Source organism: Spinacia oleracea, chromosome 6, assembly GCF_020520425.1.
Source record: "Spinacia oleracea cultivar Varoflay chromosome 6, BTI_SOV_V1, whole genome shotgun sequence".
Lineage (NCBI taxonomy): Eukaryota > Viridiplantae > Streptophyta > Magnoliopsida > Caryophyllales > Amaranthaceae > Spinacia > Spinacia oleracea.
In genome coordinates this window covers 115,577,048-115,589,891 of record NC_079492.1, presented here as the reverse complement: position 1 = coordinate 115,589,891, position 12,844 = coordinate 115,577,048, and the positions used below count along the sequence as shown (strand labels likewise).

At 34.9% G+C, this 12,844-nt stretch overlaps 3 protein-coding genes across 4 annotated transcripts; all 3 read left to right on the top strand.

The window, feature by feature from the left end:
• The first annotated feature begins 396 nt into the window (after positions 1-396).
• Positions 397-3,688, top strand: LOC110800358 (uncharacterized). Of its 2 annotated transcripts, none has more exons than XM_022005670.2 (2): positions 397-846; positions 954-3,688. In XM_022005670.2, exon 2 carries the CDS (start codon positions 2,318-2,320, stop codon positions 3,560-3,562), a length of 1,245 nt encoding a protein of 414 aa, XP_021861362.2. In that variant the 5' UTR covers positions 397-846; positions 954-2,317; the 3' UTR covers positions 3,563-3,688. The 2 variants fall into 2 exon arrangements, with proteins under 2 accessions (XP_021861362.2, XP_056689050.1); XM_056833072.1 differs by having other exon boundaries at positions 403-855.
• Positions 3,689-4,915: 1,227 nt separating this feature from the next.
• LOC110800354 (uncharacterized) lies at positions 4,916-6,558 on the top strand. Its single transcript, XM_022005667.2, has one exon. The coding sequence runs from the start codon at positions 5,013-5,015 to the stop codon at positions 6,456-6,458; it is 1,446 nt and encodes a 481-aa protein (XP_021861359.2). The 5' UTR covers positions 4,916-5,012; the 3' UTR covers positions 6,459-6,558.
• A 142-nt stretch (positions 6,559-6,700) lies between these two features.
• On the top strand, positions 6,701-12,808 carry LOC110800346 (cation/H(+) antiporter 15). The gene is made up of 3 exons (XM_022005659.2): positions 6,701-10,259; positions 10,384-11,388; positions 11,497-12,808. The coding sequence occupies exons 1-3, from the start codon at positions 9,750-9,752 to the stop codon at positions 12,676-12,678; spliced, it is 2,697 nt and encodes an 898-aa protein (XP_021861351.2). The 5' UTR covers positions 6,701-9,749; the 3' UTR covers positions 12,679-12,808.
• The last annotated feature ends 36 nt before the right edge of the window (positions 12,809-12,844 follow it).

Genomic DNA, 12,844 nt, shown 5'->3' with positions numbered 1-12,844 from the left:
ATATCGCAGGTCTCTGAGGTTACGGAGTCGCGCCCGTACCTCGTCTTCCTTAGTAAAGACTGCCGGACGGACAACTCGGTCCATTGTCTATTTCAACTAAAATAATATTATTGTTATAAGTCTAGCCTATTCTAGTCAAGTATGGTCGTCAAATTATCATGTTTTGTCTGCCCTTATTTATGTTCATTAGTATCATGTTAGGGTTGTTCGTTTAATAGTATCATGTTAGGATTATTATTGTTTTAGTATGTAGTACTCAGTTTTGCTGATTACGTGCTTTCAGGGCCGGCCCTGGGGCAGGGTATAAGGGGCCACCGCCCAGGGCCCAATTTTTAGAAGCCCAAGTTACGTTATATGATTTAAAATAATAATAAAAAAAAAATTAAATCTCCAGCAAGTTACGGGGTAGTGGAGTACCAAAATACCAACTTCCCACATTGTTTCTTCCGCCTTCTTCCCTTCCAAATCAACCTTCAATGATTCAACTTCTCAACCAAAAATTCAAGAAACCAACTCCCTATAAATCAGACCTCTTTTTCCAGATTTTTCTTCTTCCTGTTACTATTTCCCCCAAATTTCCTTCCCCATTCAATCTCCTAAAAAATCTCTAAATTTGTTTTCAATTAACGGTAATCTTTAATTTACAATGAAATTCGATTCACAATCTATACTTATAAATAAACCTCCCTTCATGTCTTCTATATATCAAAAAATATTCTTATTTCTTCTGATTTTTACACACCTTTCAATTGCTAATTGTGTTGGAGTGTTTCACGAGGAAGAACGGGAAGATCGACATTCGGCAATTGTTGCTTCAGTAATTCGAAAAACCTTGAAATCCTTGAGGTATTTTAGGTCTGATGTTAGTTTTTAAACTAAATTTGATATTTTAGTTTTGTAATATGTTATTCTGAATCTCTGATTATATTTTCTATGTGAATTGTGATGATTAGTTACATCTGTGTGGATTTGGAGACTTGAAGTTCAATTAAAAGCAGAGTGTTCTCACTTTTCAATTGAAAAGTACAAGATCAGGTGCTACTGTTCTTTAACTAATTTTCTAATTTATGTTTGGCTTATGTTTTTAATATATAATGTTGCCTAGAAAGAAATTATTTGGTTATGAAAAAAAGAAGAGAAAGCAACGAACAGAGAATTTAATAAAAACACAAAAAAGGGCTATTCACAATTATTTTTCTAAAAGAGCAGGAGAGACTTCAAATGGTGGTGAATTGGGTGTAGATGAAAATGACCTTGAACACTTGAGTGATGAAAATCCAATAAATGAGGATGCTGCTAATTTGAATGCCCATGATAATGTACCAAATTCGACAAGTGGTGATGATGTAGGCATTGATGATCACTTAGTCCCTCCATTAGATTTTTATGATCCTATGAATTGGGGTAATCTTGACAACAGAGTTAGGGATATTATAGTAGAAAAGGGGCCTATAAGAAAATTAAATCTTACATATCCTAAAGATAATATTAATAGGCACTTTTCAGATACTTATTATTCTAGAAAGTTGAGTAATGGAGAAACTAGTGATCGAAAGTGGTTGATTTACACTAAAGTTGCTAATAAAGTATATTGTTTTTGTTGCAAATTATTCACATCTCAGAATAAAATTAGTCTTTTAGCAACTGATGGGGTGGATAATTGGAAACATCTTAGTGAGAGACTTAAACAACATAAGAATAGTGTTGAGCATATGACTAATATGAATATTTGGAATGAGGCAAAAGTAAGATTAAAAACGAATCAAGGAATTGATAAAGAATTGCAAGAAGGGATTTTAAAGGAAAAAGAACGTTGGAGACAAGTTTTAATCAGAATAGTATCTGTTGTAAAATGTCTTTTAAAAAATAATCTAGCTTTTCGTGGTTCTAATGAAAAACTTTATGAGGATAGTAATGGTATTTTTTTAGGGGTAGTTGAAATGATTGCTGAATTTGATGTGATAATGCAAGATCATGTTAGACGTATTCGAAGCCAAGAAATTCACCATCACTACCTTGGTCATAAAATACAAAACGAGTTGATTTGTCTTTTAGCCCAAAGTGTGAGAACTTCCATAATAGGGATCATTAAAGAGGCAAAATATTTCTCTGTAATCCTTGATTGTACGCCTGATACGAGTCATCAAGAACAAATGTATCAAATAATAAAATAAAAGTAGAGGAGTTTTTCATAGAGTTCTTAAAAGTAGATGATACATCTGGATTAGGCCTTTTCAATGAATTGTTAAATATATGCAAGTCCCTAGATTTAGATGTTGATAATGTGAGAGGTCAAGGTTATGATAACGGTTCTAATATGAAAGGAAAACACCAAGGGGTTCAAAAGAGATTACTTGAAATAAATCCAAGAGCTTTATACATGCCATGTGCTTGTCATAGTCTAAATCTTACTTTATCCGATATGGCACTATCTTGCACTAAAGCTAAGTCTTTTTTTGGAATTGTGCAACGCATATATACATTATTTGCACATTCTCCTAAAAGATGGAAAATTTTAGTTGATAATGTTCCGGGTTTAACTTTGAAATCTTTGTGTTATACTCGATGGGAGAGTCGAATCAAAAGTGTTAAAGCTATTAGATATCAAGCACCTCAAATCAAATTAGCTTTGTTAGAATTGTATGATTCTAGTGGCAATGATGCCCTTGCATCAAGTGAAGCGGAAAGTTTGTCTAATTCTTTATCCAGTTTTGAATTTTTGCTTGGCATGGTGATTTGGTATGAAATTTTGTTTGCTATTAACATGGTGAGTAAGAAATTGCAATCTAAATCTATGTGCATTGGAGCTACAATGAAAGAAGTGGGAGATGTAATGTTATATTTTGAGAAGTATAGAAATGAAGGTTTTGAATCTAGTATGAATATTTCCAAAAACCTTGCATTTGATATGAATGTTGAGCCAACACTTCCAACAAAGCGTCATATAATTAGAAGAAGACAATTTGATGAGGATGATAATGATGATGAAATACAATCACCCGAAGAATCTTTTCGAGTTAATTATTTTCTAGTGGTTGTTGATATGGCTATAACTTCTTTGAAAAATAGATTTGAGGAACTAAAGGGTTTTGAAAGTATTTTTGGATTTTTGTTTGATTCAGAAAGATTGAAATCTTTGGATAATGATGAATTAAGAAAATCTTTCACAAATTTTAACAACATTTTTTCTCATAATAATTTTTCGGATGTTGATGCAGATGATCTTTTTTCAGAATTGAAAGTTTTACAATTGACTTTGCCAAATGAATTTATCTCGGCATTGGAAATTCTCAAGTTTGTCAAAGCTGCAGATTGTTATCCAAATGTTTCAATTGCTTATCGAATCCTTTTAACAATGCCAGTGACTGTTGCATCTGCTGAAAGAAGTTTTTCGAAGTTAAAATTATTGAAAACTTATTTGAGATCGTCAATGTCGCAAGAAAGGTTGAATGGTCTAGCTATTTTATCTATAGAGAAGGAAATATTAGAGCATATTGATTTAGACACTACTATTAGTGATTTTGCATCTAGAAATGCTCGAAGACAACGTTTTGTAGTATGATCAAGTACTTGATTTTTAACTTTTAGTTTTTTTTAGCTTATAAAATGTTATTTAACTTTTTCTATTAGACCTTTTGATGAATTACTGTAATAAAAATTTCCATTTCGAAGGGAAAAGTTTTCTATAGTTATAATTTTTGTAGTTTATCTATTAACTAGGGCCCCAATTTATTATATCGCCCATAGGCCACCAAAACTCTAGGGACGGGCCTGCGTGCTTTGTTTGTGTGTGTTGATCATGGCTATGCCTTATTGATCCTGTGATGACCCATCTTTGGTGAGCAGTCTCTAAGGATCAATAAGCGTTGCCCATCTACAGGTTTGAAGATGATGCATCATTGGGATCGGGATTAGAGAGCTTGTAGTTATATGTTTTATTAAGTGATTTGGTTTGTTAACTTGGATTTGAAATTTGTCGTACTATTCGTATTTCCTTATTTCCGTTAACTGGTTTTGGGCTTAATATGTAATCGATTATTTATGAACCTAAAAGTTAGTGTTATGTTTTCCGCTGCAAAATTCTGAATAAGCCGTTACGTTTTCACACGGGCGATAATACTTTGATAATTCTCTATAGTTATATTCATAAAAGGGTTATTTTAGAAAAAGGGAATTGTCAGGGTATTACACGTTATGGTCAAATACGTTGAGCCTGGGTCTCACAAGCTTGTCGCACGTATCACAATAATCGGGTTTTGTCAGTTGAGCCATGAGGACATTATAAATTACAACGGGGAAGGTCTCCCTTTAAAAAATTACAATAGGGAAAGGTGGATTCAAACCCATGAACTATCATACATGAGACTGTAATAGTATCTTTACCACCAAGCCAATACCTATGTTTCTCCGTATGTCAAAAACAGAAAGATAATTGAGTTATTTTTCAATTAGTGTCATCATTCGCTATTGAGGTTCTTTTGCTACGATTATAAGATTGGTCACATAATTGCATAATTGACAGAAGAAGAGGGGTCCAAAGATTATAAAAAAATTAAGCAGTACTCTGTATAATAAATGACAGGTTTGGATAAGATATACTCCTGTTTGGAATATAAAAAGTTTGGGATAAGATATATTGAGTTTATCCTGTTTCTTTTTGTTCACAATACTAATTTACAATAAACTTTAATCATAATCCATATGAATAAAGATCTATGCATCGCACATTTACACACATTTACACACAAACAAAGTACACTTTCTTAAGCCTAAAAAAACTTCTTCGGTACCTAACATTTCCTCTGAAAAAAAATGATTCTAACAATTGGGCTCAAACCCAATTTTTGATTCGGACTTCATGGGCCAATACCCCCCCCCCCCCCCCCCCCCCCTAACCAAAACCCCCATTAAAATTAATAAAAAGGAGTACAAGTATAACTTCTTAATCATCTCCACATAAACAAGAATCAGCACTCTAATTCCCGCGCCAACAGGAAACGCCATTAACAAAAATGAAGCCAAGTTTCGTGAAAAACATCTTCCTTCGTCTTCTCATCTTCTTCATCTTCCTCTTCCTTTTACGCTTTGCTTACATCATCTCCTTCAATCGCGATTTCTGCAACCATTCTTCTTCCTCAAATTTCTGCTTCTTCTCCAAAACATCATCATCATCTCTTCAACGACAATCTTCCCAAATTACTTTTCTTCCCAATTTTCGCGGTTCGACTGAATACGATTTTTACTCCAAAATCTTCCAAGATTTCATCTTCCATGGCTTTCTCTCTCCTAATTCTTCCTCGTTTTCACTCTCTTCATCCCACGTTATCGCTCTGAAAGACCTTGGAATTAATCAATCTTTTTCTCTCTCCTCTGGGATAATCTCGGCTTCTAATTTACCCTTTTCCGATCAATTTTTCGATTTTATGTTTTTCCATAAATTCGACCTCCCTTCTTCGATTCCGGTTCTGGGTTTTGTTGGGGAGATTGGAAGAACGCTGAAACCATCTGGGGTTCTTGTAATTCACATAGAAACCAAAGACTTTTACGCCTTTCGTTCGGTTCTCAAGCTTTTCGATTTCTGCAATTTTGTGGAGGCTCGTGATATACCTGGTCCTAGCCCTTCAATTCCCTCGATTCGTCAGATTATCTTGAAGAAATCCAGAAATTCAATGAATAAAATTCACAGAGAAGATAATGAATGCTCTGTTTCTGGGTATAAAATTCAATTGATCAAGAATTTAGAACCTCTGATTGAGAAAGAGCCATTGAAACCATGGAGTACACTGAAAAGGAACTTAAAGAATGTAAAGTATCTTTCTTCTATGGTTGATATAAGCTTCAAGCCCCGATACGCTTACATCGATGTCGGGGCTCGAAGCTATGGGTCCAGCATTGGTAGCTGGTTCAACGAAAGGTACCCAAAACAGAACAAAACATTCGAGGTTTTCGCAATTGAAGCCGATAAATCTTTCCACAGAGAATTACAAGCAAAAAAAGGCGTTAAGCTTCTTCCTTATGCAGCTTGGGTGAGAAATGAGACACTGTTCTTTGAGATAAACAGAGAACCCACAAAAACGATTGAGGTGAACAAAAGAAACAGAGGAAACAGGGGAATGGGAAGGATTCAACCGGTGCAATCATCGATAAATTTCGAGGGAAACGTCGATAAAATACGGGGTTTCGATTTTGCAGAGTGGTTGAAGGGTGAATTTGAGGAGAGAGATTTTGTGGTGGTAAAAATGGATGTTGAAGGAACAGAGTTTCAATTGATTCCAAGGTTGATAGAAACAGGGGCAATCTGTTTAATTGATGAGATGTTTTTAGAATGTCATTATAATAGGTGGCAGAAATGTTGTCCTGGGATTAGAAGTCCTAAATATGATAAGACTTATGATCAATGTCTTAATCTCTTGTCTTCTCTTAGAAAAAGAGGTCTTCTTGTTCATCAATGGTGGTAGTATTGTTTTTAATTGAGATTTTTTAGGTCTTAGATTAGGAATTATGATGTCATATTGTTTTACAAAAGTTGTACAGAATGAGAATTTTATTTGTCTTTTCTTTTTGGTACAAAGTTTAATGTTTTTTTGGTTAAATATGTGAAATATTTCCCCATTTCCGAATAAGTGCAACACTTATAAATGCACAAAGTTTCCGAATAAGTGCAACACTTATAAATGCACAAAGTTAAGTTTACCATTTACATGCACAAAGTTCAAATGTTTAAAGGTTTCTAACAAAGAAATCGAATTGTTCTCATTGTTAATCACAAAATTATTCAAATGTCTAAGGGGTCGACAATGAAGGTTGCTTTAAACTAATCGTCCATATGAATAGGTGAACTAATGAACGCGTGATATCAAAATGTAACATAATCGTACAGAGAAAATATACATGCTCCAGGAAGCTCTCGTGTAAGTTTTCTCCAAAGAATTTTAGCTCATTCTCAAATACATTGTTTGATTAGAAAACAGGGCCCATAAATTGTGTTTGTTAAAAGCATTGGAAGCCTCATGAACGTACAAGTCACTTAGGAGTTAGGAGATATGTTTTCAGTAAAAGCATCTTGATTATGATTCTATGAACTCCGATATTGCTAGGGTTACAACTAAAAGACGTGCTCTAATAAGATATCAACCACCTATAAGGCTATAAGTAACATATTACAGTTTCATATGAAAAATGAAGAAAAAAATTAAAAAATAATACAGGGTAATATCTTTTTTGTTATCATCAATTTAAGGCAAATTTGCCAAAAACAACCTTTTATAATCTTTTTTTTTTGCAAAAAACAACATTTTATAAAAAAAATTGCGAAAACAAACCTTTAACTAATTTTTTTTTGCAAAAGACAACCTAATTGGTATTTCAGGAGTCGACCCACCATTATCCGGCTTGACTTCTCACGTGACGGTCACGTGCGTTCGTTTTTCATTAACTACACCCTTTTCCCTCCCTTTTGTCTCCCGTATAAAAGGGAATTCCTTAAAACCTAAAAAAAAAAAAACTGAGAAACCTATGAGTTCTCTGGCGCCATTAAACCAAGATGAAGATTTCTCCCAAATCGAAAGCGCCGCCTTTAGCCACCACATTGTATCACTTTTTCCCAATGACACCGCCAAAGCCACTTCCTTGATTCACTCTCACCCCCAAATCTCTCTCCGTTGACCCACCTCCATCTGCTATAGAAGTCATCAACTCTTGGGAACTCATGGATGGTCTTGACTCTACAATCCCTGATAGTAGCAGCAATCACAACAATAATGACGGAAGTTTTCGATTTTCTCTGCCTTCATCAAACTCAAAACCTTTTACTTTTGCCGGTACCCCTAATTTCTTCTCTGATAAACTCAAAGAAAATTTGAACCCGAATACCCTTGTTCGGAGGCCCCCGAAACTGTTTCCTGGCAAAAATTAATGAATTAGGGGGGGAAACCCCTAACTTTCCTACATTAAAATTAAGCAAAATTAATGAACAAAACTTACCAAAAATTAGTGGTAGAGTGTCGAAAATCACTTAGTATAGCAGCAATCTACCAATTTTATGCAAATGATAAAGCAGGAAGAGAGGAAAAAAAAATTGGTTGGGGAAGAACATAGAAGCCAATTTTGGGGGTTTTATTTTGGCAAAAAATTTGGCTCCAAATGGGTTTTAAGTGAGAAAAAGGGAGGGAAAGTAGGTGCAATAAGTAAAACCGGCCAAATCAAACCGGAAAAATGAAGGTCAAGCCTGAAAATACCAAAAGGCTGTCTCTCGCAAATCATTTTTACTTTTAGGTATGTTTTCACAAAAAAATTATAAAAGGTTGTTTTAGCAAAAAAAAAGGATTATAAAAGATTGTTTTTAGCAAATTTGCCTCAATTTAATTATCATTATATGCATTGCATATTTTGCACGGGAGTTATTTTACGTAAGTTAGTCTATAATGTCTTATTCTCAAAATAATAATACTCTAGTCTATCGTATCATAAACAATAATAAGAACGTCATTTTCTCAACTTTTCAACATATCAAAAACCTCATCCTAACAGGATTAAAAATTCCCTCTTAAAATAGTTTTAAAAACTTCCATAATAGCACACACAACTTTGACATGTAGCTTGGATCAAGTGATAATTAATATGACAAAATGATTACAATGTTGACAGTATACAAGGGTCAAAATTTTATTAACTTGACTCGGGTCATATATGTGATCCAATGTCAAGTTAATTGAAATGGGATGTGGGGCCAAATTTTTGCGCAATTTGCATGAGTCTAGGCAATTGTTGCTTCCTGTTTGCATACAGAGTATTATCCTGGACTAATATTGGCTAATATCATTTTGTACTATTGCATGCAACACATTTTTTTTTTTTTGGGTTCACGTGGTGCTGCCATGCATGCAACGCATATTTTTTTTTGTAGAAAATTTTACATGATATATAATTTTACTTCATTGTGCTATATATGTATGTTTAAGATTGTACGTTACATTTTTATTTATTTATATGTATGTTAATTTAATTTCACATTTTTTGTTTGTTAAAATTAATAATTGTGTTTGAAGGTGAATTTAAAGTGTAGTATATGTAAAAGTAAAAAAGTAGGTAAGAGAAATTAATGATCTTGAGTCAAGATTGTAGAAGAAAATAGAGAGATTTAAGTAAAAGATATGTCAAGTTAGTGGAAGATAAGGTGGTAGAAGGAGAAGGATGAGAGAGAATTTATTTTTCACTTGACCTTTATTGAAGAATGCACATGGTCTAATGTTAGCAATCTTGTCAAGAAAACTACATGAAGTCACCGATGTCCAAAAAAAAAAAAAACTACATGAAGTCTTATTTTTCCACAAAGTATAATATGTTGTGCATTAGCAAAATTACATTATAGTTTGATTAAAATGTGATTGTTTTATATTTTTGAATTAAACATGATGTCAAAGTTATTTTGCCTTAATTAGGATAAAATAGAAAGCCAACGGTTAATATCCCTCAATTCTCTCTTCCGTTCCAACTCTATTGCTCCTCCACCCATCTCTTTCTCTCTAATTGTCTCTAAACATCTCTCTTTGTCATTTTTGGTTTCTCTCTTTTCCATTCAACCACACCATTCTTTCAAAGTTGGTCGAAAACTCGATTTTTCATTAACTGCTAGCAATTAATTAATTAGAAGATGATGTTGGGGGGATTCATAAGCGCCAAATGAGTAAAATTATTGGTAAGTGTGATGGGTGGAGATCATCATAGTAGGAAGTTATTAATTAGTTTCAATGGGGAGGGCAGCATTTGCAATGCTAATGCAGGATGAGAGTAATAATGATATGATTTTAGAAGCAGCAGCAGCAACAACAACAACAACAAGACCGACAACAACAACAACAACAACAAGACCAACACCAACAAGACCAACACCAACACCAACAACAACAACAACAAGACCAACAACAACAACAACAACAACAACAACAACAACAACAACAACAACAACAACAAGACCAACAACAACAACAACAACAACAACAACAACAAGAACAAGGAGAATGGTTTTAGAAGCACAAAACAAAGCATTTACAGAAGATGATGCATTTAGCATAGGTAATGGATACATATGTCATCCTTTGGGACGAACTGGATCTCGGGGCATATTCTTTGGGGATGATCCGTTCCGTTTCAGCATACCGGGTTTGCTATTCCAGCTCTCCCTCATCTCCATTTGTACGCGTGTTGCTTATTTCCTTCTCAGGCCTTTTGGCCAGCCTTCCATTGTTTGCCAAATCTTGGTTAGTACTCGATCATCATATATTTATTTGTATCATTTTATAACAAAAAATTATTAGGCTTTTAAACCATACTCCGTATATATTAATTAAACAATGTTATGGTTGGATATTATATTACATGTAGGGCGGCGTGGTTCTAGGTCCTTCAGTCCTGGGACATAACAGGAAATTTCTAGCAGCAATATTCCCAGCGAGAAGCAGAGTTCTTTTAGAAAACTTATCTGTTTTTAGCCTGATGCTATTTATATTTCTGCTTGGAGTAAAGATGAATCTAAATTTGGCATTGAATTCGGGGAAGAAGCCGATAGCCATAGGAATACTAGGGTTTGTAATTCCTTATGTGTTGTCTAGTTTGGTTGCCGTGTTTTTGCAACATATTGGTTCATTGGACAATGACATGTTGACAATACTTCCCTTTGTTGTTGAGACTCAGTCTATGTCAGCCTTCCCTGTTATTGCTTGTTTCCTTGCTGATCTTAAGATCCTAAACTCGGAAATAGGGCGTTTAGCCTCTTCTTCTTCAGTAGTCTCAGATGTTTTACAATGGTCTTTAGTAACAGTTAGGTTCGCGTTTAGGATAGCTAAAGTAAAATCATTCTCATCATCTGTAGGAGCTTTTCTTTCAGTTGTCCTTTTCATTGTTTTAGCCTTATATGGAATACGACCTGCGGTATTATGGGCAATCAGGAAAACACCTGAAGGGGAGCCAGTTAAAGAGAGGTATATTGTTGGTGTTCTTTTGGCACTTCTAGGATGTGGTTTTATAGGCGAAGTTATTGGGATTAGCGCAGTTATAGCTTCCTTCATTGTTGGACTTGTCATACCTGATGGACCACCTTTAGGAGCTGCTTTATCAGAAAAGCTGGATTCTTTCGTATCTGTGCTTTTGATGCCCATCTTCTTCGCCATATGCGGTCTACAAATGGATGTTTTTGCTATTCAGAAGTTGAAGAATGTAGGCATTATTCAGTTGGTCGTATTTGTTGCCTTCATTGGGAAGGTCGTTGGGACGATTGCACCCCCATTGTTTTACAGGATGCCATTTCGAGATGCCCTTTCTCTTGGTCTTATCATGAATGCAAAAGGCCTCATTGAATTGGCATTATTGAATCACAAAATGAAAGACAGCGTAAGGCTTCAATCTTGTTTTCTATCTTACATATAATTGACTATATATATATATATATATATGATCTTACCAGTACAGTACTCATCTTAGTCGTAAATCTTTTTGCAGGGGATGTCTGATGAAGGGTTTGCGATAATGATCATATCAGTGGTGTTCATGACAGGAGTATTGTCGCCTGTTGTAAAGATGCTATATGATCCATCAAGAAGATATGTGGCTTTTAAGAGGAGGACCATAAGACACAATAAACGAGATGAGGAGCTACGCATTTTGGCATGTGTACATAGTGCAGACAATGTAAGGGAAGTTATGAGTGTGGTGCATGTTTCCCATCCAACCAAAGCAAGTCCTATTAACTTAACTGTCATGCATCTAACAAGGCTAATAGGGCGGTCTTCTTCCCTACTTGTTGCACATCAACCGCGAGAAACATATTCTGTTTACCCAACCCAATCAGAGAGGATTTTTAATGCATTCCACAAGTTAGAGCAACAATACCAAGGCCTATTCACGGTGCAATGCTTCAAGGGTATATCCCCATTTGCATCTATGCACAATGATGTGTGCTCTATCGCCTTAGAAAAGAGGACTTCGTTTATCATAATTCCTTTCCAAAGACAGTGTAGTGATAAAGAGATTTTAGAACAGTCTTTTGTTTACAGGAACCTTAACAAGAAAGTTCTTGACAAGGCTCCTTGTTCTGTTGGTGTCCTTGTTGACCATGGAGGATCACACAAGAAAAAGAAAATACGACCATCAACATCAAAGCCCGGACTATATAGCGTGGCAGTCTTCTTTTTCGGGGGCCATGATGACCGAGAAGCGTTAGCATATGGCATGAGAATGTCAGAGAATCCAAGAGTAAACCTAACCCTTAAAAAAATATCAGGCACTTGTACTTCTTCTCAAGACATGTCTGACAATGAGAAAAGCAAGTTGTTAGATGGAGATATTCTCAGTGAATTTAGTCTCAACACCTTGCACAAAGAAGATAGAATATTTTATCAAGAGATGGTATTGAATGATGCCACGTCTTTGATAACTCTGATCAAATCTATGGAGAATTATGATTACGACTTGATTTTGGTAGGAAGACGTCATAAGAACTCACAGTTAATGACTGAACTTACACAACTGACTGACTATTCCGGAGAGTTGGGACCGGTCGGAGAAATGCTCACTTTGAATAACAAAATCAAAGCTTCAATTTTGGTGGTGCAACAACAAACTAGAGTTTGGGGTCTACATGACCCTGAGGAGTCCACACATCTTAGAAGAATTGAATTGTAGGTCTTTCCCCCTCTTTGTATGTATAAAATTTTGTTAGAAAACATCTTGTATTCAATCATTATACACTTAAAGTTTGTAAATACTTGAAGTTTTTCGTAATTTTGTAAATCGTAGAAAAACCTTTTAGTTATCGTTAGATTCCTTCATACACATTTCATAGAAAAAT